This window comes from Grus americana, chromosome 16 (assembly GCF_028858705.1).
Source record: "Grus americana isolate bGruAme1 chromosome 16, bGruAme1.mat, whole genome shotgun sequence".
Classification (NCBI taxonomy): Eukaryota; Metazoa; Chordata; class Aves; order Gruiformes; family Gruidae; genus Grus; species Grus americana.
The window spans coordinates 1,527,020-1,554,938 of NC_072867.1; the positions used below are offsets into that span (position 1 = coordinate 1,527,020).

The 27,919-nt window shown below is 53.3% G+C and overlaps 1 protein-coding gene across 2 annotated transcripts in view; it reads left to right on the plus strand.

Moving 5' to 3' along the window:
* Positions 1-27,919, plus strand: part of AIFM3 (apoptosis inducing factor mitochondria associated 3) — a 46,454-nt gene that overhangs the window by 10,176 nt on the left and 8,359 nt on the right. For both annotated transcript variants that reach the window (XM_054844389.1, XM_054844390.1), the window contains exons 3-16: positions 5,807-6,020; positions 11,173-11,282; positions 13,249-13,358; positions 14,723-14,767; positions 16,026-16,122; positions 18,249-18,361; positions 19,845-19,931; positions 20,489-20,580; positions 22,670-22,800; positions 23,912-24,027; positions 24,352-24,423; positions 24,749-24,812; positions 25,734-25,810; positions 26,560-26,677. In XM_054844389.1, the coding sequence (XP_054700364.1) occupies positions 5,807-6,020; positions 11,173-11,282; positions 13,249-13,358; positions 14,723-14,767; positions 16,026-16,122; positions 18,249-18,361; positions 19,845-19,931; positions 20,489-20,580; positions 22,670-22,800; positions 23,912-24,027; positions 24,352-24,423; positions 24,749-24,812; positions 25,734-25,810; positions 26,560-26,677 (1,446 nt within the window). The remainder of the gene's footprint in view (positions 1-5,806; positions 6,021-11,172; positions 11,283-13,248; positions 13,359-14,722; positions 14,768-16,025; positions 16,123-18,248; positions 18,362-19,844; positions 19,932-20,488; positions 20,581-22,669; positions 22,801-23,911; positions 24,028-24,351; positions 24,424-24,748; positions 24,813-25,733; positions 25,811-26,559; positions 26,678-27,919) is intronic.

The window sequence follows — 27,919 nt, forward strand, 5'->3', positions numbered from 1 at the left end:
TGTCTTTTGGGGACCTTGCATTGGGAATTTGTCTTCATTGACTCAGGCAGTGGGGGCTTCAGGCTGGACTCGAAAGGTCAGAGGGGCGATAACAAGTCGTGTCTGTGACCCACCGAGCACCCGCTGAGTGAGGGTCCTCTTTGCAAGGCACAAGGGGAAAATAAAGGTGGCTTTCTGCCCTTGACCTGGACCGTGGTTATTTTTTGGGTCGTTGCAGTGCCAAGGTAATAGGGCACTGGAGACTGAACTGTAAGTTTTCTTTCATGAAAACCCACGCTGTTTATATCCTTCCTTGAAATGTTTAAGGAGCGAAAACGCATCCAGGAATAAATGCCTTTGTTGACTAAACTTCTAACAAACTCCGCTGGCAGTTCCACTTTATTTCGTATACCATCAGCAACATTGTGTTTCATCTTGGAGCGGTGCAGGAATAAAAGTGCTCTGCAGGCATATTTCCTGAACTGCAGATTTTCATGTAAAGCTGTATTTGCATAGCAGGGCTGAGTGACTGAAAATGCCATCCCGTAATGTAAGGTGCTCTCTGCAGCTCTGGTTTGATTCGCAGTCTTCAAAGGCTTTTGACAAGCCTTTCCCCAGCCCCGGGTTAGCACACCGCTGACTGCGGTGCTTCATCTCGGTGGTTAGAAAACCTGCCAATGCGGTGAGGTAAACAGATGCATTTGCAGATACCACTTGTTCTGGCACGGAGGCTACACAGCCTTTTAATGACATTTGTCGTTCCCGCTCCTTGTGGGAACTGTGCACCATCAGAGCTAAGTAGTGGACTTTCCTGTTTCTAAAAATCTACCTCTGCCCTGTACGAATGAGAAGCAAATCATGCAGGGATGGAACAGAGCTGTTTTCTCCATCAGTGCTGTTTTGACACGAAGGGAATATTTCAGATGCAGCCTGAAGTCAACAGAATTTATTTAGACACTTGTGAAAGATGTATACGAGGTCCTTATCTGCTCCATCTTCTTGTATCTGAGAGAGACCCTCAGTCCTGCTGAGCACCCTCAGCATTTCTTGAGATAACCTTGACATTGCACATGCCTTGCTGTGTGCCAGGAAGACCTTTTGATGAGCAGATCACTGGTACGAGAGTTTTGGGGAGTGCAGTCCTGCAACACTAAAGAACCGTGCTGACTGTACCGGAGGCCAGCCCTGAAGTCTGCTGCTGCCACAGCGCCCGACCCCATCCTGATATTTAAGTGTTTAATTAAAAGCTTATGTTCAAGCAGCAATGTAATCTGTGATCTCTAGTGCTGCAGTCCCGTGATGCCGGATCCTCTTCTGAAGGCCCAGTTCTCAATCTCTGCATAATTTTTTTTTTTTCCCCCTCTGTTTTTTTCTCCGGGTGCATGATGCATACGCGATGAGCTGCCAGCTGGCAGTCTGCGTGGGATCCCAGCACCTGCTCCAGGGGAGGCAGCCGGGTCAGGATGCCGGGGAAAGGGAACCATCGTGCGCCAGCGACTGCTCGGTGTGAGCTGCAGCAGCACCGTCTCTGCACCAGGCGTGGGAGAACGGCTTACAAAACCTGTGAAGTTGTGATCATTTTCCTTTGCACTCTCTGCTGGGCTCAGCACTTGATGGTGGGGCAGGGCAGCAGCTCTGGCACAGCACGGCGTGTCTGCGGGTGGGCTTTGCCCTCGTGCAGAGGATGTATTTGGCTCTGAGTGGGGAACACGTCCCCTTCGCAGGGATGCTGCACGCTGCTGGAGGGGGTGCCATGGGCTGTGCATCCTTCAGAGTTCGGCTCTGAGGGTGCCCCCAGGCTTGGCTGGCAAGTCCTACCTCCTGGTTTTTGGGAGCGTGGCGTTTGCTGAACAGGGTGTCTGGAGAGGGAGGGTAGAGCCGGGCACGTTTGACATGACGGTTTTGTCGTTAGGTCTGCCGTTTTTAATAGAAATGGTTTGGAGTCTCTTTGAGGCCACCTAAAGTAGTTGTCATCGAGGTGTGCAGTTAAGAGGGGGCGCAGGCAAGCCTGGGGGATGCCAGAAATGCGCAGCGCTGGCAGGGCAGAGCGAGACCCCAAACGTGTCCCATGGTGGATTTACTCTGTGCTGGCTGCAGGAAAATAACCCCTCCCAGGGTAACCCGGTCTTTTTGGCCGTGCCCACCGGACCCTGCTGGTCCCTTCATCATCGCCACCCGTGATGCTTTTCTGGTTTCCGGTGCCATCGGTGCCGTACAGCCGGTACGAGGCTGTTCCCTGCCCTCCCTGCTCGTTTCCCTGCACCGCAGCCCCTAAGCAGCAAACCCGGAGGCGTCGCAGGGTTTCGTGCTGGGGAGGGCAGACACGCAGCTCTCCCCTCTGCCTCCCCAGCTCCTCCATCCCCTCGGCCAGGCATCTCCATCTTACCCAGGCTGCCCCGGATTCAAGCCAACTCTTGGCTCATGCCAGCTCTCTCTTCCCCCGCATTGCCGTGTTAGCTTAGTATTTTCCTTGTTTCTACCCTTTTAAGTACGATACTTCAAACGGCCTGATGCCCAAAGTTTAAATTTAGCCTCTAGAAGGGCACTGAGCCATTCTGGGAACCTAATCCTGTGGTAAAGAAGTCTTGGGTCATTTCATCGCTCTAATTTTGTAAAATAATGAGCGTGGCCCTGCACTGCAGCCCAGCTGCCCTCCCCCTGCCAGCACCCTCCCAGGGGTCGATGCCAACGTGTCCAGCCTCGCGTCTCGGGCACCTGCCTAAAAGCAGGCAGAGGCTTGGGCTTGTCCCACAAGGCGGTGAATAGTGATGGGGAAGGAATACGTTTACGGGAGATGTGATGGGGTATTAATGACTGACTGCCAGGTGTTAAGGAAAGCACAAGAGCATCGTGGCCACAGTGTGGGGAAAAAACCCCACAACTGAGCCAACCGTGATAAAGGAGCTGGGATGCGGTTCCTGGGGGTGCGCACAGGGCCGTAAAGGCTGAAAACCTGGGAGAGGAAAAAAAAAAAGAAAGGTCAAAATTTATAGTCTTGACAAGAGTCTGTATTTTAAGCAATTCTATGGTTTTTGGGGAGCTGACAGGATTTTTGAATACTGAGCGCTGGCAGTGCTGAGGTGTATGTGGATGTGTATTAACCCCTGCTAATGCTCAGCTAATCTGCTTTTTTGTATGCTCTTATGAAATACTTCAGCCCTGGCCTGCTGCCATTGACCTTCATATACATGCGTGTGTATATATACACATAGGTACAGATAAAAAATACATATATATTAAAAATATGCGTGAACACACAAACCCACATACATACACACATATATATATGTGTGTGTATATAAGTGATGCTGGTGGCACAGGGTAAGCAGCAATATCTATATATCTAGCTGCATACATCTGCCCTGGAAGCTATAGCTGCTGCCCTTGTTCCCTCCGGCCGGGGCAGTGCTGCTGCGTGTTGGCGGTGGCCTTGGCTGGTCCCCAAGGAGTCGGCCACCGCACAGATTTGTAGGCACGTGCCTAAACCTCTCCAAACAGTTTGCTTTAAGGTCAGGAACCTCTTCTAGCAGTTGTAGAAAAAGACTGTCAAATGGATGGAGCGTGCTGGACCCAGCCATGCCGTGCCAATCGGATTTCGGAATTAAACCTGGGTTTATAAATATTTCATTTAAATGTCATTTTCCCTGATGGTGATTGAAGCAGTTTGCTGGATCAGCTCAGGTGCTGCTGAGCCCTGGATTCCTGGAGGGATCATCCCTCGGGAATGTGAGTCTCCAGCCAGAGGGACGCCCCACGCGGGGCTGGGGGGGGATGAGGAGGAGGAAGGGGGAATATAGAGTTGCCCCCCACGGAGGCAAGTGCTGAAGTGTGGAGCCTGAAATAGGAGGGGGGGAAGAGTTTATACCTCTTCTTGTTTTCCTCGGGACATTTGTCCGGCAGTGAGTGCTGAGTGGTGACAGCTGGGAACGCTGTCACCTCCCGGTGCCAGAGACCTGCTGGTTTTTGCGTACGTTTTCTGACCGATAAAGAAGCGAAGAGCTCGGAGCTACGTTTCCATCGTCACCCACTCACCCCACCCGAGTGCAGTTTGGAAAACAACCCATTGGGGCGTGGGGCCAGCGGGAGGTGGGGTGGTTGCTCCCTGCAGCCTGAATTCACCGGCACCAACGCCACCGTTGGGGCTCGGAGCCGCCGGCTGCGCCGCTGCCAGCCTGGTCTCATCCTGCACCATGGTCAGCAGCAGCAGCACGCTGCCCGGCTCCGGCGTCTGGCCGCAAGGATGCGCAGCCGCGTTTGCTCCAGATAAATGACTGATGGACTGTCTAATCATATGAAATGATCCTCCTGTTTCTTCGACTGATAGTGTTTTCCAGGAACTGGCATAAACAGATGTCTGTTATATTTCCTAATTCTGTTCTGGAAAATCTGTGTCTGCCTTTCCAAGTGCCGTCAGAAAACGGTGCTTATGGAAAGCAGCCTCTTTACTGGGTGCCTGCGGGGAACTGAGCTGCTTCTGTAGAGCTCCAGGAACAAATTTGCTCATAGCAACATTTTTTTTTTTTTTTTTTAATGCGTGGTGCTGTGCCTATTAATTTACAGTGGGTCCTGCAACTGGCAGCAGCAATACAGCGACAGAAGTTCACATTTTCTGTTGGTTCAGCATGGGCACACAGAAAATGGCATTACTAGATCTGTCAGTCTGAGCTCCCGGTAAATCCTGCCCCTGGTGAGTGCGAGGATTTGGCACTTTGGCAAAAAGCCACCCCATCCCCTGCCCTGCTGGGCTGGCACAAAAAGCAAAAACTTGCAGGTCTCTTGACACAGCCGCTTGCTTCTAGTGCCCGGACGGCCATGGCCACTTGCTTTTGTCCCATCCTAAATGAACGACCTTCCCCCTGACCTTTTCTTCCGCCGTCCTCTCGATGGACTTGCAATAAATGGTGTGGGACAACAGACAAAGCTGGGAAAGCTTTAATTTTTATCTTCTGCACAACTTTTCCTGTCCATGACATTTATTGGTTGGGGAAAGCTCAGCAATCTCCCATTTGCTTGAGACACTTCTTCAGTCTCTGGCACTCACCTCCCCGGCTCGCTGTAGAACTCCCCTGGGGTTTATTGTAAATATTAATGACGGTAGTTTTGTGAAGTCGTGCCATGGAGCATCCACCACTTCCCTGTGACAGCACCCAGGGTGGCAGTGGGGCCGAGGGGACCCTCCGATGGTCGGGGGGATGCGCTGGGTGTCCCTGGGTCCCCTGGTCCCCAGGCCAGGGGTGCTTTGATCGTCAAACCCGTTCAGCGGTGCACAGCTAAGTAAAACGGACAATCCTTGCTTTTCCCACTTAATGCTGAAGATTCACTCTACACTGAAAATCTCGTGCAGAGATGATTTTGGATATTTCTAGTTCCTTATTAATTGGTCTCCACCTAATGAAGCAGATTTATACACCATGCAGTGTTGGCTTTCTCTTTCAGTTAATGTCATCTACAAACTGTTAAAGGGTTTTTTGAAGCCTGTCTGAGCCCCAGAGGCATTGGCATGGCTCACATTTAGCTGCCCAAAGCTGTTTTCTACCAAACAGGACAGGAATTGTGACCGAGGGGTTTTGCACTCATGACTAATGCCTGCTTGCAAGAGTATGTACTTTATGCATGCAAAGGATGGAGAAAGAACAGTGGAATGATGGGCTCAGGTAATCAAGCCGAGTTTGATATTGAATGTTTTATTTTCCCAAGCAAGCCAACAGAAATGTCTGTTCTGATGACATCTGTCAGCCCCTTTCGAAGTCCAGGGAAGGAGGGAGAGGCAGAATGGCAGCAAAACCTCCGGCTTCATTTTAATGGAGACTTCTGTTTGTTCCTGTAGTTGAAGTGAAAATTGAAGTTGTGATACCGGAGAAGGAGAGAAGCAAGGAGGAGATGTCACCCAACGGGAAAGCCAGCCCCTTGATCTACAAAGTCAACGGGACTGCCCGGCGTTATCACCTCGAGGAGCATCCCATTGCCAGCAATCCCTACCACAACCCAAAGGACGTGGTGGAAGCATCCGTGTGCCACGTGAAGGACCTGGAGAATGGACAGTAAGTGCCTAAAATCTTTGCAGGTAAAACCTGTGACACCTTATACCCCAAACTGGACCCCCTACCCTGCTCTTTACAGTTTCTGGAGATGATAATTTAACTTGGTAAATTATTTTTTTTCTCATCTTAAAAAAACAGTATCATGGACAAGTGACAACTGTTTCTTACCAGAAGGTCTGCTGTTCCCTGCACGGTCCTCCCTGGGACTTGTCTTAGAAAGATGTTCTGCAGCAGAACTTCTGCCCAGCTTGTGTTAGACAACCCTGACAATTTTTCATAAGTTTACAGCCTCAGTAGTTTTACAAAGCAGCCTGAGTAGCACATGGGTGGAGCTGATGGGGCAGATGGTGTGCTTCACCACTTCTGCAGTGCCTTGCTCTTCTAACCAAGCTCATCTCTTTCAATTTGCTCTTTCACCAAGGATGATGCAATTTTCCAAATTTTTTGCTCATGGCAGCACCCTTCAGCTGCGTACAGTTTCATTACTCTGGTTTAAGAGTTTTCTGAAGTCTAAAAGGTGTCTGTCCCAGTCACTGTGCTTTACCGGCTGGTGTTTCTTTTCTGGGGTGGAGATGCCTTTTCTGCAGCACATTTCGTTAGCCTGATGGCCAACATCCCAGCATGCTCTGTCCATGTGTGAGAGAAAACATGGTTCAAAATAGTTTTTATTCCAGTGAGGGGGTGTTGCCAGGTGTGTGGGACACAGCGGGAGTCTGGCAGCTGTTTGCTTTAAGTTGAACTATTGCTTGTGATAATATTCTAGAATAATCCATGTAATACAAGCTGCTTTGTTCTAAGCTTAAGGGGCTTCCTGGGCTATAAATTCTTCTTGTTAGGTAAGTTCATTTATGAATAAATGGGTATTTTTTCATTGTGGTGGGAATTTACCTATTAGACCACTCTACAAAGGGATGCACTGGACTCTGTTGGATTAAATCTTCACATGACAAGGTGTGGCTGACTCTGCAAGCTCTGCTGCAGCTCAGAGAGGTGCTGGATGGCCATCAGGACCTGGAGGTGAATGGCCTCCTCCGGTGAGCAGCGGGGTGAGGTGTCGGTAGAGATGCACTGGACAAGACAAGCACAGCGGGTGCGGGGCTGCTTCTGGGAAGCGATGGAAACCCTCTGCCTCCTGCACAGGCGAGCGGTGACAGCAGGGCTGGGGAAGAGGGGACCTGGGACAGAGCACAGGCGGTGACTGGGATCGCCTCCGAGCTGGAGCAAAGCGAAAAGGGGAGGCTATCCTGGGAAATGCTGGTTGCAGAGGGAGGGTCCTGTTCCAGTGCCAGGACGTTGAACACCAAACGTTCATGAGGCAGCTTCTGCTGACTTCGTGCGTAGAGTGTTACTAAGAGCACGCTCTGCTTCAGTGCCCCATGCAAGAATGACATCGGAAGATCAGGGCTGCAATAGATAGTGACCGGGAAGCACGCGGTACAGTTGATGAAAGGATTCGAGGAGCTCTGCCGGCCACGGGGAAGGTGCCGAGGAGGCTGGTGGCAGTCCGTGGGAACACGCCTGGCTGCAGGCGGCTGTAGCAGGGAGCTCCTTGGCTAAAATCAGGGCTAGAAACTGGCATCGGTCTGGAAACCACGCTCACACTTCCACCGTGTGTGCATTCAGCTACTGAAACATGCTACCAAGGGTGGCGGTGTACTTGCCATCGCTGCGCATTTTAAGTTGAGAATAGCTTTTTTCCTAGCAGACTGGGTCTAGCTCAAAGAGGGGTGCTGCAAGAAGGTCCCACAGCTCGTGTGAGCAATGGGACAGACCAGAGGAGTCCCTTCTGGGGATTTTCTGGGATGCTTGTTTCGAGCGCTGTGCTGGGCAGGGATGTGTATGGGCACGGCAGGATGGGTTTGGGCACCTCTGCGTTGTGCTGGTGGCGTCTGCAAGCACAAGGTTCTCTTTCTGCCCACGCTTCTACCTTTCTGGCACCAAGATGGTCTCAGCAGAACCAGTAAAAGATACCGGAGGATAAACTCTGGCACTGCTGTACCCGGCAGCCTCCCAGCAGGCTCAGTGCGGGAGGTCAGTGAGCTGCAGGCAGAAAACAGCCCCCAGCGCTCCCCCAGCTCCTGAGCAAAGGTCCTTTGCAGGCCAGAGCTGAGTTTTAGCTTGTGCTTCCCAAGCGGGGAGTGGAGTGGGGCAACAGGGCAAATTCCCAACTGGGTAAATAGTTCAGCAGGGAACAGCGCGGCATAAATCATCCTCTCGCTCGCTTTGGAGTCAGTGTGGGATTAGGAGCCTTGCAGATGGCTGTGTGCTGCCTTGGAGACACCAGGTCTTGTTTTTGACTCTCTCAGATCACACAGTTCCTTAGGTAAGTTGTAAACTCTTTCACTTATCTTATCTTCCCATAGAGTTATGGTTGTCATTTAACAAGAAACTCAGGTTTTATCTGAAGTACTGCACAGCTGAGGAATGCAGTAGGACTTGTACTGCTCTATTCCCCTTGTGCTGACGGAAGGACCTCCAAGTGCCAAGTGTCCTACAAGGGGAGGGAGCGGAGCTGCATCGCTCGGGAGCAGGGTGCCAATTTACTGGGACAAAACGGCTCCCAAGGGCAGGCGTGATGAGCTCGGCTGCTGTTTTCACCTGAAGTAGCAAGGAAATTAAGCATTTGCCATTGCTCTGGTGGGACAGTTGGTGCAGGTGGAGCAGGCACCTGCAGGAAGACTTGTCCAAGGAGGGTTTGAAGGTGTTACAGATGTGCTGGTGGACTGAGCCCTGGTCTCATCTCCATGGCTGTGAAGGAGAGTTGGGACAAGCGTCCCTGTGGCCTGGGTGCAAGTGATGGGATAGAGTTGGGATGTTACCCAAAGAGGAATGAGCGTGCAAAGCGAGTCCTATTCATCTGAGACCCAGGGACCCATTGTGCATGGACAGCATTCATGGATCACACACGGCCAGTAGCTTTCCTGAGTACGTGGGGTTTGCTGAGTGCACACCGGTGGTCTATATGGTACACCAAATGCAACCCGAACGTGCCAGGCTTGCTGTAGAGATGGTCCACCTCATGCAATGGGAACGACCAGGATTTCCAGGTAAACATCAAGTTGTGCGGGGACAGGCTTTCTGGCTGGAAGAGAGGACGTGTCCAGGGAACAACAGGACTGCACTAGCTCTGTGCCCAGCTCCCTGCAAAGCGAGGGCTCACTCATCTCTCCGCTTTCCTCCACGGTTAGCTGGAAGGCTCTGCTGTAGGGAAGCAGCTGCTGATAATCACATTAGGAAGAGGTTCAGTGCCTCACGCAGGGCCATGGATTGCACAGTGCTGTTGGTTGGAAAGGAAGCACCTGAGTGGTGGGAAGAGAAAAGGAAGTGACGACGGGAAATATCGGGATGAAGATCTGTCAGAGACGTAGTGAGAGAGCAGAGAGCAACAGGCAGACAACAATGCAGGGCAACATCAGTCTCACTCAGCGATGCTTGGGCAGCCTGTGCTGCCCCTGTGGCTGGAAAGTTGCAGAAATCCCCTTGGCAAAGATCTGGGCAGGTGGAGGAGTGGGGGGGTCTCAGCTTGGAGCCTCCTGCATCCCAAGCTCCAGACTGTACGGAGAGGAGCAATCGGCAGCCTCCTGGAAATGATGTGCTGGTGTGGTTGAAGGACTCATATTTCAGTGGACAGTGTGACTGCCCAGTGCAATGGTTAGGAGCTGTTTAGATATGAGGGATTCTTCTCTCTTTACATTTTTAATCACAGCTGCCTAAATGCAGCCCAGTTCTGTATATGGTCTGCAGGGCCTGGAAATTCTTGCAAATAAAAGCAATTTGCAGCTGCTTTGCAAAACCTGTGCCCAGCCAGCCTGCAGCAAGCGGAGCACCACGGGAGGCATGCCGTTCCCGGGGAGACCTGGGCAGCCGGATGCTGTGGGCAAACGCACCCGCTGTTTGGGGATGCTGCACCCACGCTGCGGCCAGTGCAGAGGTGGGGATCACTTGGCACAGCCCTGCTGAGCTGGAGGGCTGCAGATCAGCTCTCTCAGGCAAGCCAAAGGAGTTAGAAAGGATTTTCTAAAATGCTGCTTTCCAGCACCAATAGCATCATTAATCACTCATTCAGCAGATGGGGATGCTCAGGAGCTCTTTCTGTCTTTGCAGACGAGGTGCATGATCGGCAAAGAGATGCTTTTGGCCAGGACAGGGTGGCTGGAGCCTCAGCCTGGCTTGACTGGTTAAGGACCAGGTGGCTGCAGCTGGGGAGGTGCAACCCAGAGAGCCTAAAAATTGCAAAGCTTTGTGTGAAAAGGATCCCTGCTGTGCTAATCATGCTTTTGTCCAGGGTACCACACAAGAAATGTCGTCTGTCAAAGAGCACCTTAATCTCTCCAGGGGAATGGCTCGAGGGTTACCTTGGCTCCTATGCAAACGCAGGGCTGAGGGCCAGCAGCACCAGGGAGGCAAAGCCCCCCCGTGCCGCAGAGCCGTGGCCAGCGGCCCAGGGCAGGCGAGCAGGTCGCTGTGAGCTTTACTCTGCCAAAACAGCTGAGGGGAACGGCAAGGAGGTCACACAGAGGTGTCTGTGGTCCCAAGGGTTTTATCAGGAAAAGGTGACCCGTGTTATTGACCCTGGGATGTGGCCGGGACTGGAGCACAACCCGCTGAGGCGCAGAGAGGCAGACCCCAAGGCCAGAGCACGCAAAGAGTCAGAATGGCCTCTGCTGGTTTTCAAGCCTCAGAAATGTTGTGTTTGCTTTGAGTGAACACAACAAGCCTGGCAGGGACCTGCTGAGCCGCTGGGGCCAGGAGGGGAGGTGATGTCGCAGTAAGGCCAGTTTGGTTTCTTGCTCTCTCTACATGCTGCAAAGCTTTATTCTGCCCCCCCCCGGACTTGGGTGGGGACCACCAGCCGCTTCCCAAGCAGCTGGGGACGTGCTTTGGGCCACCTCTTGGCATGGCAATGGATGAAGAAGCTGCTGCTCCATGGCCCAGCTTGGATGTGCCCCAGATTGGGAGCAGCACAGCCGGCTCGGTGGCAGGGGTGACCCACACCTCTCAGTCACCTGGCGACGGTGCTGAGCAAGACGAAGGAGGGTGCCGGGGCAGGGGGGAAGCCTGGCAGGACCGGGGCTGGGGTGCGGGGTGAGGGGGCAGAGTCCGCTGCCAGGCAGATGCTCTGCCACGTGTTTTCCGTGCTCTTCCTCCCCAGGATGCGGGAAGTGGACCTGGGCTGCGGGAAGGCTCTGCTCATCAAGGAGAGTGGCGAGTTCCACGCCGTGGGACACAAGTGCCCCCACTACGGGGCTCCGCTGGTCAAAGGTCAGTCTGCCTCGCGTCCTAGGAGGCCAACCGGGGGCATCAGTGATGGCAAAAGGCGGCGTTCATCCACCTGTGCTGCCGGGCATCACAGCACAGATCAGCATCATCCTGGCATCTTCTCGCTGGGGGAAGGCATGGGCAGAGAGCCGGGGGGGCACAAACCTCCTGGAAGCACTTCGCCGCAGGTCTGGTTTGCTGGTGACCCCAGCTTGCCCCAGGTGGACACAGGGCTGGGGCTTCTTTGGGTGACTCTGAAGAACGAAATGGCATGGGCACCATTACATTCGGCTTCTGCTTCATTCTCCAGCTGGAGCTGAACCTCTCTTGGATGGTATGAAACAGCTGCTGCTCACTGTCCCCACACAAAGCCCGGTTTTATGGGGCCTTTCATATTGTTCTGTTTACTGGTTCCCAGCCACTGACGAGTTAAAAAATGTCTTAAAGGGAAAAAAAAAAAACCTTATGATTTTCAGGCCATTCAGTCTTAAAAAACCCCACAAAACCACAGCTCCCTGTAAATAAAAATCCTGTTTGTGGGGGAAGGAGGAAGCTCTTTGGGCTGATGGGATCCTTTCAGTAGCAAAAAGAAATGTTGCTGGTGTTATTGATTGAAGTGGGATGAGGTACAGTGGTTTCCCATCTTGGCACTGAAAAATATGCACCCTGGCATTTTCTTAGCTCGGGCTTCGGGCAGGTCCCTACCCAGAGTCTGAGTTATGCAGTGCTGGCGCAGCTGCGTGCTGGAGAAGTGTCTCACCCAAACCGGGGCTGGGGGGCACTTTGGTGGAGGTGGGATCCTGGGCACAAGCGCAGAGCACCCTGCTGAGCACCCTCTGGGCATTGCTGTCCCGCAGCAGTGCTGGGCACAGGCAGCCATGCTCTCAGCCCCTCGCCTGGGGCTAGCAGCCCACTGAGCGGGGCAGGAGAGCCCCACGCTGCTCTGGTGGCCAACCCAACAGAGGTGAGAGCCCGCCTGCCTTTCAGAGACCTGCCGGCGCATCACTGAGACTGGGAATACAGGATTTGCTGCGGAAGTGGTGGGTGGGTGACAAGCCGTGGCACGAACTTGGGACCAGTCCGGTGGGGCCAAATTGTAGCCATTCGCTTTGCCCCAGCGTAGTGAGCCAGCTCTTTCAGGCAGGGAAAGCCAAAGTCCAAGGTAGCAGCCTCTGAGCAAACACTTGCAAGGAGTGAAGTCATGGCTTTGGGCACGCCCCGTGCGGTGCGGGTGGTGTACAGACCCCTTGCTGCGTCCGGATCTGTTCTGAAACACGCTTGCTCTAAATAAGTGATGCTCTGCCTGAGGTGCTGCCTGCTCCGGGTGCTGCCGGGGCTTGTGGAGGTGACTGCCAGACCCTGGAGGGTGCAGCCTCAGGCTCTGCTGGAGACCAAGGTGATTTTTCCAGGCAGGGCAGACAGCTTTGGAGCTGTGCTTAGAGGCGCTGGAAGGGCACTGTCAGCGAGGGTGTTTTAGATGGGATCCCTCGTACAGGATCCCAGTTGGTAACTGTCTTCAGCCTCTACCCCAAACGGCTGGACCAGCCCCACGTGCAAGTTAAGAGAACTCCACATCAAATAGCCAAGATGCTGTGGACTATCCAGGTTCACAACGTCTGCCATGTGTCCTGCAGGAGAGGTGACACCTCTGGGTAAAGGAGTGTCACGGGGACTTGCTTGCAGAGGCTGAACATTGAAGCTGCTCTGCGTGGAGCAGCACAGCTCCTGCCACTGCAGGAGGCCCTGGGCAGCAACCTTCATCCTTCAGGAGGTCAGCCTTGCTCAGCAGTGGCGTTCACATTGTGAAGAAGCTGAGGAGTCCACCATCTCCAGGACAGCAGGAGGGAGACCTGGCCTCTGCCATCACTGCCCTGGCCAGGTCACAGCAGCTTGATCTCGGCAGGCTGCAGGCAGGGATGGGAGGCAGCTGCAGGGCAGCACCAACTCTGTTCTGCCATGTTTCCTGCAGGAGTTTTGTCCAAAGGAAGAGTCCGCTGTCCGTGGCACGGAGCTTGCTTCAACATCAGCACAGGTGACATAGAGGACTTTCCTGGCTTGGACAGCTTACCCAGGTTCCAGGTGAGACCTTCGTTCTTGCAGCAGCACAGGAAATCACAGAATCACAGACTGGTTTGGGTGGGAAGGGACCTCAAAGCCCATCTAGTTCCACCCCTGCCATGGGCAGGGACACCCTCCACCAGCCCAGCTTGCCCAAAGCCCCATCCAGCCTGGCCTTGACCACTGCCAGGGAGCCAGGGGCAGCCACAGCTTCTCTGGGCAACCTGGGCCAGGGCCTCAGCACCCTCACAGGGAAGGATTTCTGCCTCACGTCCCATCTCCATCTCCCCTCCTGCAGCTTCAGGCCATTCCCCTTGGCCTGTCACTCCCTGCCCTTGGCACCAGCCCCTCTCCAGCTTTCCTGGAGCCCCTGCAGGGACTGGAAGGGGCTCTAAGGTCTCCCCGCAGCCTCCTCTTCTCCTGGCTGAACAAGCCCAACTCTCTCAGCCTGTCTCCATGGCAGAGGTGCTCCAGCCCTCGCATCATCTCCATGGCCTCCTCTGGACTCGCTCCAACAGCTCCATGTCCTTGTTGTCCTGGGGACCCCAGAGCTGGACGCAGTACTGCAGGGGGGTCTCAGCAGAGCAGAGCAGAGGGGCAGAATCCGCTCCCTCGTCCTGCTGGTCACGCTGCTGGACACGCAGCCCAGGACACGGTTGGCTTTCTGGGCTGCCAGCGCACATTGCCGGCTCATTTCCAATTTTTCACCCACCAGTATCCCCAGTCTTTCTCTGCTGGGCTGCTCTCAATCCCTTCATGCCCCAACCTGTATTGATACTGGTCAGTGCCTTGTTCCATGTGCAGGACCTTGCACTTGGCCTTGTTGAACCTCATGATGTTCACATGGACCCACCTCTCCAGCCTGTCCAGGTCCCTCTGGATGGCATCCCTTCCCTCCAGAGTACCAACTGCCCCACACAGCTCGGTGTCATCCGCAAAATGCCTGTTTGCATCGGGATAAGTGTGCTCTTTGGTGTGCAGCAAACATTTCCCAAGCACGTGGAAGTGGCCCGTGGAGAGCAGCACCTCACCCAGCTCTCCCTCCTCCCTGCAGCTCCCCTTGCATCCCCCCGCAAGCATCAGACACGTCCCAGGCACCTGAGGGTGGGGGTGCACAGTCTGGGAGGGCTTTTGCGCAGGAGTGGGGTGGGACAGAGAGACCTGAGATAGACATCGGGTCTTACACTGACCACTGGTGCGTAGTTGGTACAAGGCAGGAAACATCCCACAGCCTCGAGCTGCCCTGCCATGGCCTGAGCCACTCTCGCAGGAGACCTGGTGAGATCACTGCTCTGTTCGTTAATTGTTGCACAGAGGAGTAATCACTCTCTTCACGCCGGAGGCGCTCAGTGTCCTGCAAACTGCTGCTGTTCTGTCACCCTCAGGTGAAGATCGAGAAGGAGAAGGTGTACATCCGAGCGAGCAAGCAGGTGAGGGACCACTGGCATCCCAAAATTGAGGCTCACGCCTTTGCTTTTTGCTCTGTGTGCGTGGGGTGGGGAAATGCTTGTCTGTGGGCTCTCTGGCAGGGGATGCAGTGCCTGAACAGAAGGATGCGTGAGCATCCACCATGCGTAAACCAAAGGTCCACCTCGCCCCATCCTGTCTCATGCAACAGCCCCAAGTTCATACAGAGGCATGAGTGGAGCAGGGCAGAGGTGGTGTGTCCCCGTCCCGTCCTGCCTGTGTCCCCCCAGGCTCCCTCCCGCTGCCAGACACCTGAGCTGGGGTGTCCATGGGTTCAGGAGGTCTCACTGGGTGTGTGTCCTGAACTTGCCCTGTGTTTCCTTAAGCTCATAGCATCTTTTAATTTAGTTGGCCCATGGAAACAGACCTCTTCCACCAGCCTTTTGGCCTTGTCTGGTGAGTCTGAATGTGGCACAGTGATGACGGAGGTCACCTGTGCTCCCTCTTGAGCCCAGACATCAGCTCTTTTTGCTGGAGGGGAACCTGGGTATGAGCAGGGAGGACTCTCATCCCCCCAGACAGGATGCAGCATGAAGGCCGTTCAGATCACTGCCATCTTTCTTTCCATGAAAAGCCTTCCTTTTTCCATGAAAAGCAGCTCAGAACCAGCCGGACCCATACAGCATGTGGGTTGGATCCAGAGAGGTCACCTGAATGCAGCTGATTTGGGTGGGATGTGAGGAGGAGGGTTGAGCCTGTTCCCTCTACCAGAAACGGATTTTGGCCTCCGATGGTTGGCAATGGGGTATCCATGCAGCAAGGCAACAGTGGCATAGGTCCTTGGGTGTGCTCTGTTAGGTTGGACAAGTCCATCAGCTTCTTTGGAGATCAGAGGTATACAAGCTCTGCTCAGGTGCAGGATAAAGTTCCTGACAGGACTTCTTCATTTCCATCTCACCTGCTGGTTGCAGAATTGCACAATGACATACCTGGGCTGCTTTTTCTGGTTTTTTTTCCCCAGCTCTGTGTACCTGGATTAATTTGCAGAAGATGATGGATTTATTTTTCTTTTGTACCTTGTAAGGGGGTAGTGCACAGGATGGTGGAAAGGTGTTTGGGTGAGCGTGGGTTTGGAGTCGTGGTTGGGTACAAGGGTGCAGTTGTTCCCTCTCTGTCCAAGCTGTTTTATGACAATAGTGTAGTTGTCCCCATTCCTGCCTGGCTACTCAGGTTAAAGCTGAGAAAACATAATGACTTTTTGTCTTGGTGGTGGTGGCATAGGCTCTTCAGACACAGAGGAGGACAAAGATGATGGCAAAGTGCATCTCCTTGAGCAACTACAACCTGAGCAGTACCAACGTGCTGATCGTCGGTGCAGGTATTGTGCAGCATGTGCTGGGACCGCCGTGTGTGTCCCCTCCGGGCGGTGTGCCATGCACCTTCTGTCACCCCTCCCGCATCCCTCCCTGTGCAGGGGGTCAGACCAGAGGGTCTTCCTGAGCCTTTTTGTCCCACACACTAATGGTCCAAAGGTGCCCTGTGCCTCTGGTCTGTGGAGCTTTGTAGTTCCCTGCCACAGCCCTTTGCAGTGGGTGCTGTGAACCCTCTGCACCCTCCCCAGGTACGTCAGTAACCCCCTGACTTCCACAACTGATAAGTGTAAAGTCCTCTCAGGTGTTCCTGTGACGTGGATACACCTTTTCGTCTTGGTGCCTGCACATCTCTGTCTCATCCCATTGCATCTCCAAAGCTGTCACCTCAAGGTGCTTTTCTGAAGATAAATTCCCCCATCTTCCCCGAAAATATCAAATCCCTGCATGAAATAGCAAAACTGCCAAGCTATCTTATCTTATCTTATCTTATCTTATCTTATCTTATCTTACCTTACCTTACCTTACCTTACCTTACCTTACCTTACCTCTTGTCCCAGCTCCATTTGTGTTGCAGTTTTTGTAGAAAGCCTGATGGAGTGAATCCCATCTACTGATTTTGCCTGTTTCTGGGAGGGGTTGGACGCTAGGCTGCCCCGTGTCGTGGTGAAATGGAGGGTGGGAGGAGGACACAAGCTGTCCGGTGTTGGACCTGGGGCTGGGAGGGAACGGCTGCTCCTGGCACACGGGTTGTTCTTACTTGATTACAGCCCCCAGGCCATGAGGTCCAAGCTGTGGAAATGGGGAGCACGCTGTGGTCCGCTCCTGCCATCTAAGTTGCAGCTCGCAGCCTGAGCAGGGGGAAAAAACCAGCCTGGCTGGCTTTTCCCTGCTGCTGGGTGACATTTTTCCTTCCCTGTGCCCCTGCGGTTTGTTGACTGAAAGCCAGGGTGTGAGACCGCTGCTCCCCGCAGTCAGCTGGGCCGTCCTGGTGTGCGCTGGGCTGGGTGCTCATCAACGTCCCCAGCAAGGTCCCTCCACAGGCAGTGCTAGCCAGTGCTCGAGGAACTGTCTCAGGCTTGTCCAGCTAAATTTACAGGTCTGTTAAAGACCGAGGTGTGTTCTGGTGGATGGGAAAGGAGATTTCAAAGCTGGGGTTGTGAGGAAGAGGTGTTGGGAAGAGACTACCCATCCAGCCCTGCATCAAGGACCATGATCCAGCCGTGCCGAGGGCAAGCGACCGCGGCCCCTTGCTCATGTGAGGGTCATCCTGGCATCAGTGCAGCGTCAGTCCTGGCTCGGCATGCTCCAGGCAGTGTGCACGGGATGTCCACCCACCCATAACTTTCCCCTGCCTCCATCAACAGGAGCGTTTTGTGGACAGACCAAACCATGATACTGTCCGGGTCCATCTTCTTTCAGTGGTATTACAGAAACTGTGGCCCTTACAACACTCATCATTGGGCAAGGCTTCCTTGGTTGAGAAGAGAGTCAGGACTTCTTCCTTGAGCTCTCAGGTCAGGTTGAGAGGCTTGGCCGTCAGGCTGCCTGCCTGCAGCGGGACAGCACACCCCAAGGCAGCTTTTTGTTTCAGTTAGCCTTTTTTCTGTGTTTAAAACCAAGCAAACAAAAAACCCTCAAAGAAATGGCATGCAAAATCCTCCACAGTGAAGCATGCAGCCAGGAAGAAGGGAGGACTCCCTGCCCCCCGTGTTCGGCTGTAAACTCAGCACGAGCCGGGTGCGCGGAGGGGAAGCGGCAAGACCCTTCCCCGAGCAGGGGAGCGCCAGGGTGTGAGCGGCCGCCTGTGCCCCCCCACTTGTGAGAGGTGTATAGGTGCCAGCCGCGCTCCTCAGCTGTGCTCGCTGGGGCTTTGGGTGAGTTTAGGGACAGACGAGTCCTGCAGAGGACTGATGCTGTGCTCCACGGGCAGAAGGTCTCTCCTCCTGCCTGGTGCACCCACCCCGACTGGCTTCCCGCGCGAGCTGCTTGACTCGGGGAGGGCTGTGAAGTGAGGGCAGGGCTAGCAGAGACGGTGGTTTTGGAGCCAGCCCGGGTGCAGTTTAGGAGCAAAGGGTTCAGACCTTCAAACGCCCCACGGCCACGGCTGCCGCCGGTCTTCCTTCTCCCTCAGGGGCAGCTGGACTGGTCTGTGCAGAGACCTTGCGCCAGGAGGGTTTCTCGGACAGGATTGTGATGTGCACGATGGACAGGCACTTGCCCTACGACAGACCAAAGCTCAGTAAGGTTTGTATCGCGTTGGGTATGTCACATTCCTCCCCAGTTTTAAAATTTGCCCTGTGACCTTTCCCCACTGTTACTCATTGCAGCAGCATGTTTCTTCCTCCTTATTTGTCCTATCTCTGTTTTCCCTTTAATGTTCTTTTCTGTTGGTGATTGAAATATGAAACACGAAAGAGGAGTCGTTCAAACTCTGAACGAAGTACTCCAGCACAGAAACAAGGCCATTCTTCATAAGTCTAGCAATAGCTGTCTTGGCCAGCTCCTACCTGGATGGATCTTCTTATTATGCTTCCAGATCAAAATCTTTAGGGCAATGAAACAAGGCATGTGAAAAAACTGTATTGTCTACCAGGTTTTTTATTAGTGCATGGTTCTCACTGCCCAGTAATGCTCCGTGCCATAATCATTATGATTATGGGTCATCATCACAACTTGGTAACTTGATCGCAGTGCAAAGATCACTTTTTCTGGCACGCATCCCATTTTGCATTCCAATTTGTAGACACAGGATGATCTTCTAATCACATTTTTTATTACTGATTCCTGAGCCTTACTTGATATTGGACAGCAACGCAGGTTGGTCCGCAGCATTTTCTCTTGAAGCTTGGAGATAACATAAGAACAGGTGGTGTATGTATTTCCCTCTGTGCAAGGGATGTTTATCTATGGGGGCTGGTGCTCTGCAATCGCAGCATCTAACTCTGCTTCCAGCCCCAAGGCAAAGTGATTTTCAAAGGAAGGCAAATACGCATGTGGCTTTTTGAGAGCATTCAAGCCATTTCGGTGCTTGGACAAGACCTGCTTGGGGTGAGGAGAAGCTGGGTGAAACCTGCATCCAAGAGTCACAGAGGTTGTGCTGGGGAGCTCGGAGAAGCTTGCAGTCCCTGTCCCAGCCAGGCAGTTCTCTGAAACACTTATCCCTGCCGTGCGAGTCTCAGACTGCCTTTTCCGCTCGCCATTGAATGGTAAGAACATCTCACACACCAGGGATGTTATGAATGGTTTGTTAACCTCTCCAGTAGACACCTCCAGCTGTAGTTGCTTTTGGAAGGTACACAAAGCCTGTGGAAGAGAAGGCAGAATTTTTGGGAACAGGCTAGAAAAAAAAGGGGATTTTTCTTAATCCTCTTGTGAGTGGGACTAACCCTGGAAAGAGTCATCAGAGGAAGAGCACGTAAAGCTGCAAGCAGCAGACTTCTTGCCTCTTGAAACCACAGCATTGCCCTTCCTCTGCCTTGCTGAACGCCTGTTCTCAGTCTGTCCCGAGGTCCTGCCTGACTGTTCCTCTTTGTCCCCTTTGGACCATGACCCGCTCCCTGGTGTGCTGCAATGTCCCCGTTACCATCTCCAGAGCACTGAGCACTGAACGTGCCATAAGGACTGACTTCAGACTACCACTGACTTGTGCTGGTAACAGGCATTTCTCCACTTCCCTGTTCGACCCACAGTGTTTGACAGAAAAATGTTTGGGTTTTTTTTTTTGCAGTCGATGGATTCCCACCCGGAGCAGATCGCCCTGCGCCCCAAGGAGTTCTTCCGCACCTACGGCATCGAAGTCCTTACCGAAATGCAGGTAAGGAGAGTCCTGTGTTTACCTGTAGGCTGTCTTCTGCAAGTGCTGGTACACAAAGGCTGTGTTTAGGAAATGTGGCAGCTGGCTCTGTTCTTGGCTCACTGGATGCTGCTGCAGAAACATTGGGTCTCCCCCAGCCCCCCTGTTTCACACCCCAGAGCGCAGTTTGCCTGTGGTTGTTCAAAACCACAGTTAATGCAATTCCTGCCGTGGCAGGAAGGACGCCCTGCGCAAACTCCGTGGTGACCATCATTTCTTACCTGCCATTTGCAAGCATCCTCACGTGGATCTGGGGTGACCAACTGGCCTCTGATCAGGATAATCAGCCTGCCAGCTGTGCAGACAGTGATGGTTTAATAATTTTTCCCCATTATTTTATTTATACTGGGAGATCTTCAAGGATTTGTGAAAAGGCAACTAGGAATATTTAAGGTCTGGGTTGGCTAAGCTGCGGGCAGGAGCACAGGGGACTGAAGCCTGCCAGACAAGTTGATGGGCTGGGAGCTTAGTGAACACCTGGGACTTCATCCCTTAACATTATTTAGGAATGATTTCAGGTTGCGGCTGTGGATATCAAGAACAAGATAGCCGTGTTCAAGGATGGATTTAAGATGGAATACAACAAGCTGCTGATAGCAACTGGAAACACGTAAGCTACAAACAAACATTTCAAAGATCAAGAGAAACCATTTTATCTGAGAATGTGAGGAGCTTGTGCAGGCAGATAAGGGGTCAAATATGGTGTTTGACTTTGGACACTGAATTTGTTTGCAAGAGCATTTGCAGAAAAGGCAAGGAATACCTACTGGATATGTCTATGTCTATGTCTATGTCTATGTCTATGTCTATGTCTAGTCTATGTTTATCTCTGTCTCTACCTCTATCTCTATCTCTACCTCTCCCTCTCTATCCATCTATCTCTCTATCTCTTCCTACCTATCTCTCTATCTCTCTCTGTCATATGTATCTATATGATATATATCTCTATCTGTAAAGCCGCGCTGGGTATGTCTGCTCAGCCAAAGCTGAACAGCCTCTGTGCCACCACAGGGTCACCTGGAAGGCAGGTAACCACCAGTCATGGGAGCTGGGGGGACGGCTGCGGGATGGGCTCCCTGAGGTGGTGTCACGGTCAGCGTCAAGGTCAAAAGGGTGTTAGCAAGAAGTACCCACTGAAGCAGTCGTGGTGCGTGGGCTGTTGAATGTTAAAGAAACTGATAGAGAACTGAGATTTGAAAAGGTGGACGAGTTTGCCAGCAGCACCCTGTTCCCTGGGGGCTGGCTCGAGACACTATGGGAGAGACATGGGAAATTCCCACTGAGTTCATCATCTTAGAATATTAAAATTAATGCCCGGGACCTTGAATACTTTTTTTTTAACAAAAGCCTCCAAAATGGAAGTATCCTGAATTTTTTTTTTTAGAGGCTGCTTTTGCCACATTACTCTGCTTTTCACCCCTCAGTAATACTCAACCCTGACAAGAATTCATCCATCTGAATTTCCATCTTTCATTTCCTGCCAACCTTTTAAGATCTTTCTTGGCAATGAAAGCTTAATGCTTCTCTGTTGCAGCCTTAATTAGGTGTTGCTGTTGCCCCAGCTAACAGACCCCTTTGTCAGGCTTTGCCCCCAGGAGGGAAGTTTTCCAAATTGAAACCTGGTCCAGCCGTAGGGAAAGGCAGCAGGAATGGGCCTGTCCTGCTCCTCACAGCTGCTGCTGGGGTGCAGAGCATCGCCCAAGACTGGCATCGTCCCTAGCACCCTGGAAGTAGCAGGTCATTCTGTTTTCAATAGGGGATTTGTCAAAACTGGCACTTTAAGATGAAAATGAGGCATCGTGGCACCCTGTGCTCCGAACGCCAAGGCACAAAATGAAGTAGCAGAAATGCAGCCCCTGCAAAATCTATCGTCTAGGGAAAGGATGCTGTAGAACAGCCGGAGCAGGGACTCCCGTTGCAACCCTGTGTGCCAGCAGTAACAGCAACAGCCCCTGCGAGCGCTAACGGCTGGTGGTGGGCTGTGCAGCGCTGCAGCCAAAATGCCATCTGCACCAGCTGCCTCATTAGGTTCAAAAGAGGATTAAGCCTTTGGCAATAATTTCAAAATCCTTATGCACAAGCTCCAGGTGCACTGGGTAAAGGCTTTTAAGGTACCTAAATTATTTAGCAACATCTGTCCCATTTCCAGATGTGAGTCAGGTATGCAGGGGCCAGATATTTAAAAATATATAAGCTCCAGGTAGTGCATGAGGAGGACATGATTAAACTGCTACAGCATCAGCAGCGTGCCCCTGGGAACAGATAGTGGAACCTGCATCTGCAGAGGCTTATGAAACTTTCAATATCTGGCTCCAAAGCGTCTGCTGGAGGACAGAGTGAGTTTTCTGTGTCCCATTAAGCTTCTGAAAATTTTACAACATGCCAGCAGTAAAGCACCAGCTTGCAAAGCAGTACCTGTCCTGCAGTGTGCTGCATTGCCCCAGCCCTTGGTACACCGGTCCGTGGATGGGGTCGGGGGCGGCTGCTGAGCAGCCCCTGCTGCACGGGCGTTCGCGGTCATGCTCTGGCCGTTGTCCATCAGCCTTTGGGTTTTTCCATGTTATGTCTCCAGCCCAGAGAAAGGTGAAAAAAGGGAAGGCTGAGATGCTGCTGGAGCCCTGGACAGGGGATCTGCAGTCCCGATTGCCACCATGGGGTCAAAAAAAGCACCTGAATCGCCCTCCACGTGTGTTTTTCAGGCCCAAAGCTCTCAGCTGCAAAGGCAAGGAGGTGGAAAACGTTTTCAACATCCGGACACCTGAAGATGCCAACCGTGTTGTGAAGCTGGCCACGAGCAAGAATGTGGTTATTGTGGGAGCATCCTTCCTGGGTGAGCACTCGCTCTGCAGGTGGCCGCGTCTCAGCTGTCCACGTCTGCCTGCAGATGGTCCCAATCCCTCGCCCAGTTTGTCACCGCCCAGGTAGAGGTAACCCCCCTCCCCAAACTGGCCCTTGGGGTAGTCCAACCTCCAGCTCCAGGTGGGTGGTAAGGACTTCTCCTTGCTGAAGAAACTGATTTTTCTGAAAAGGCTGGGCCATTCAGATATTGTTGTCCCAGTCTGAAAAGCATACGGCAAGTCCAGTACTGGTGCTCGGATGGTTTCAAATCTGGCATGTCTTGATTTGGCTTCAGTTGGGAGGGTCTTGTTGGTAGCTGAAAGCCTGTGGGTTTATTTCTCTTTTACTTTTTAGCAGAGTGGTGAATTTTCAAAAAAAACCACAGGAAAAATCATTTCCTTGATGGTTCTTCTTTTTGCTTGATATGGTTCTAACAAAATTATTGCGGGTCCTGCAAGCCTAAAGCATAAATGGTTATTAGTCAGGGAATTTATTATAATACATTCAGTATTTGTTTTTCTTCTTTTTTTAAAAAAATAATCCTGTTTTACTGGTTCAATCAACCCCATCTACAGAAAAGCAGGTGGTGCGGAAGGCCAATTGCAAACTGCAGGTCATCACAAAGATCCATTTCTAAAAAAAAACCCACCCCATAGACAGAAAAATGTCTTGGTGAAGGTTCTCATGCAATTACCAGCACCAAAACTGTCCCGTTCTGATCGGAGGAAACAGCTAGTGACAAGGGCTGTTTTCAGCCTGCAGCTCTTCACCTCTGCTGAGACAGTCCCAGCTGTCAGAGGAAGGGTTCCCTCATCTCAGGTCCATTGCTCCAACTGCTACGGCTTCCCGGGGCACTTTGGGACTTTGTCATGCCCGGTTCTTCCCTTTGGTTTTTGAAGCCTGCACCTAAGAACAAATTGCCTTAAGTGATGAATCTCACCCAAAATGGTGTGGTCCCTTGTGGCCCCCAGGTCTGGTGGCACCCTAGATTTCCCAGTAGAGCAGCTCCAACCTCCCCAGCCAGGAGTGGGCAAGGCTGCTCCTCCACCGCGGCTAGTGCCGGGGGGTTCCTGCGGCCACTCGGACCTGCTTCTGTTCCCCAGGGATGGAGGTGGCCGCCTACCTCGCGGAGAGGGCCCACTCGGTGTCCCTGGTGGAGCTGGAGGAAGTCCCCTTCAAGAAGTTCTTTGGGGAGAGGGTTGGCCGCGCTGTCATGAAGGTGACCTCACTTTCCCATCCAGGGGGTGGTTTTGGTGACAGAGTGGGTTCTGCTTGTTTCACTTATTGCACTAATTAATTTGTTATTTGATGTTTATTGATGTGATGGTAGCAGTCACTAGAAAGAATGGGCTGTGTCTTCCCTCTTGTGGTCCACGTGCTGTAGAGCACCTTCTCCTGGACACGCGTTGGGGACGGAGGTGCTGCCGACCCCCTTTGCAGGGTCGAGGCGAGCCAGAGGGTGGGCAGGGGGCACAGGGACACCAGGAGTAGGGGTGTTTCGGGGTCCTGATGTCCCCTGCTCTGTCCCATGTCCCCCCACCAGATGTTCGAGAGCAACAGGGTGAAGTTCTACATGCAGACAGAGGTGTCGGAGCTGCGGGAGCAGGAGGGCAAGGTAGGGTGCGGGCAGGGGCTCCCCGGGGGCACCACCGTGGCATCCCCCTAGGGCTGCTGTTCCCTTCCCTGCTGGGGTTTTGCCCTCTACTCCTTCCTAGCCCCCAAAACTCATATTCCTGGACTTAGCCCCCAGGAACAGCCGTGCTCCGGCGTGGTGTGTGTGGTGCTTCCATCACTCCCACCCTCCTCCTGGCCGTTACAAGGAATTATGGGCACCTTGCACGTTAGAAATGAAGCAAGCTGCCAGCTTGGCTTGCTGCTGCTACGGGGGCGTGTGTGTTTGTCCTTAAAATAACCGCGATGTCCCCCTGTGTCTCGTGCAGCTGAAGGAGGTTGTGCTGAAGAGCGGGAAGGTCCTGCGTGCCGACGTGTGTGTTGTCGGTGTCGGTAAGGGGCGGCTGCTGCCGCGGAGCCAGGCGGGCTGGCGGTGCTTTGCTTGGCGAGGGAGAAGCTGGAGGGGACGTGGCAGCGACAGGGCCGGGTAGCTGGGGGTGCCGGAGGTGATGTGCCAGCCCCGCTCGGCTGCTGCACGAGGCTGCATAGCAAAGCTGAAAAAGACCTTTCTGGAGCCTCCACCCCAAAATGCAACTGAAAATGTATTTGGAAAATAGTAGTGGTTTAGGTTTTTCCAAAAAAAACCCCAAACACCATAATTCAAACCAATTTCATCCTCTCAAGTTGTTTTTTTTAAAGCCTCCCAAAATTGAATTTTTTTTCTCTGTTTTTTTATTGTTTTTTTATTGCTGTTGCTGCCATCAAAGAGGGTATTTTCCTCTACATTCAGGGGAAAAAAAAAATCCCTTTCTCACGCTGTAACTTTTCAAAATGTTGCAGACTGGGAGAATCACAGAATTAGTTTAATTCTGCTTTTGTTGTTTATTGACTACTCTGATTTGTGAAGGCTAGAGGAAAAAAAAGATCAAAAAAGGAAAATGAAAGCTGAAGAAAAGGTCCAGATTGTGGGGGAGGCGGATGACCCATGTCTGGAAACCCGAGAGCTCCCTCTTAAATATATTTTTTTCAAAATATTTATGAAAGAGAAGTGGATTGAAAATTATCTTGAAGCATTAGAAAAAGGTGGTGGGCAGATCACAGTGGTGCGCCGATGGCTTGGAGGGCGGTAGGGACCCCAGGGGTGCAGGGGATGATGTGGGGTGCCTGGCTGTACTCCCCACTCCCGCAGCAGCCCCACACCTTTCCCTGGGGGCAGACAGGTTGTCCGGGCGGGGGGGGGGGATCTGCTGGTCACCCCCCCAGGGTGCGGGGGTGCCCGGCTACCATGCCAGCACCCCTCACCTTCTCCCGCAGGCGCAGTCCCAGCGACAGGGTTTCTCAAGCAGAGCGGCATCAACATTGACTCCAAAGGTTTCGTCGTGGTCAACAAGGTGAGCCCGGGGGGGGGGGGGCAGCCGCTGCCGGTGGGGAGGGCAGGGGGAGCTGAGGCTCCTCTCCTCCAAGAGAAGCTTCCCAGGGGCTCCACGCTGCTGTCGCAGGGGCGTTTCACCCGCCGAGATGCTGAAATGCTGGAGGCACCACGCCGGAGCACCTGGGACCCCCCCTGCAAGTGGGGGGTTTGCAAATCCCAGCCCTGGGTGCTGCAGCTTGGGTCCGGCTCTGAGCTCTCCTGAAATGGTGTGGGTATTCTGGGGGGAAAGAAATGGGGAAAGATCCACCTTTTCCAGGATCCCAAAGGATCTCACCTTTGCTCCCCACCACCAGTGACTCCGATGGGAGCAGTGCTGGTGCTGACGGGTGGTGTGTGCCGTGAGCGAGGAGCGTCTCAGGGCGGCGGGGGCTTGTTGCCACCCACCCCTGCACTTCTTGCTCATATGTGCAATAAGCCAGGCTCTGCTTGCAAACAGACAGACCCCGGTCTTCTAAGAGGGGCTCCAGGACGCCAGTCCATGTCTCTTTTCCCCAGGGAATCCCTGGCAGAGGGATGCTGTGGGTCCCTGCCTGCATGGTCTACTTTGAAAGAGAAGAATGCCAAATCACATCCCCCCTGGGGGTCCCACAGCTGAACAGCGGTTGTCCGTGTGTTCCTGGGGACTGTGGCAGCCCTAGAGCAATTCCCGGTTTCTGTCTGTGTAGGGTGCAAACCCCACCGACGCACACTTGTGCTTCCCCCCTGCAGATGATGCAAACCAACATCCCCGGGGTCTTCGCAGCCGGTGACGCTGTCACATTCCCGCTGGCCTTGAGGAATAATAAGAAAGTGAACGTCCCCCACTGGCAGATGGCCCATATGCACGGTAGGTGCTTGTCAGTCCCTTCGCTTTGCAACAGCAAGTTGCTTACAGAACAGAGCCTTTTCCAGATCACCGGGAAATTTCCAAGCCCTCTAGTAAGAGACTGAGACAGCTGCCAACCGGGAAACCACGTAGTTGTATTAAACATTTTGAAGCGTGTGAACCATTTTATCCTGTCCGATATGCCTTCGTTTGTCAGCCTTCTGGACGTGCATTGCCTAACGATGCCTCATTACAAACAAAGAGGTGCCCAGGGACAAGCTTTCCCATACGCCGTGTGCTCCCTGGCATCTGCAGGTGCTGCAGGAGCCTGATCTTCTCCTTGCCCTGGGACACTCTGGAGCTCACATCCCTGAGGAGGACTTGGGGGGTGTTGGTTGATGAAAATCTCAACATGAGCTGACAATGAGCGCTTGCAGCCCAGAAGGCCAACCGTATCTTGGGGTCCATCACCAGCAGTGTGACCAGCAGGTCGAGGGAGGGGATTCTGCCCCTCTACTCCGCTCTGGTGAGATCCTCCCTGCAGTGCTGCGTCCAGCTCGGGGGTCCCCAGGACAAGAAGGACATGGAGCTGTTGGAGCGAGGCCAGAGGAGGCCATGAAGAAGATTCGAGGGCTGGAGCACCTCTGCTATGGAGACAGGCTGAGAGAGTTGGGGTTGTTCAGCCAGGAGAAGAGAAGGCTCAGGGGAGACCTTAGAGCCCCTTCCAGTCCCTGCAGGGGCTCCAGGAAAGCTGGAGAGGGGCTGGTGCCAAGGGCAGGGAGTGACAGGCCAAGGGGAATGGCCTGAAGCTGCAGGAGGGGAGATGGAGATGGGATGCGAGGCAGAAATCCTTCCCTGTGAGGGTGCTGAGGCCCTGGCCCAGGTTGCCCAGAGAAGCTGTGGCTGCCCCTGACTCCCTGGCAGTGTTCAAGGCCAGGCTGGATGGGGCTTTGGGCAAGCTGGGCTAGTGGAGGGTGTCCCTGCCCATGGCAGGGGTGGCACTGGACCCGAACCAGTCTGTGATTCTATGACTCTGTGATTCTAATGTTCGCTCGGGCTCATGTCCCCAGCTGGGCTGCCCACGCTGCCAGGCTGGCCCAGAAGCCTGCTGCAGAGCTGAGACCTTTTTCCCTTCCTGCCAGCAAGCCTGGAAACCCTGGTGTGATGGGCTGCCCTCGAGCTTTCCACAGCCACAACCCTGTGGGGAGGTTGAGGTCTGGGTGGGTGCCCTGGGTGAGAGGATTTGGAACCACACCTCCAAAG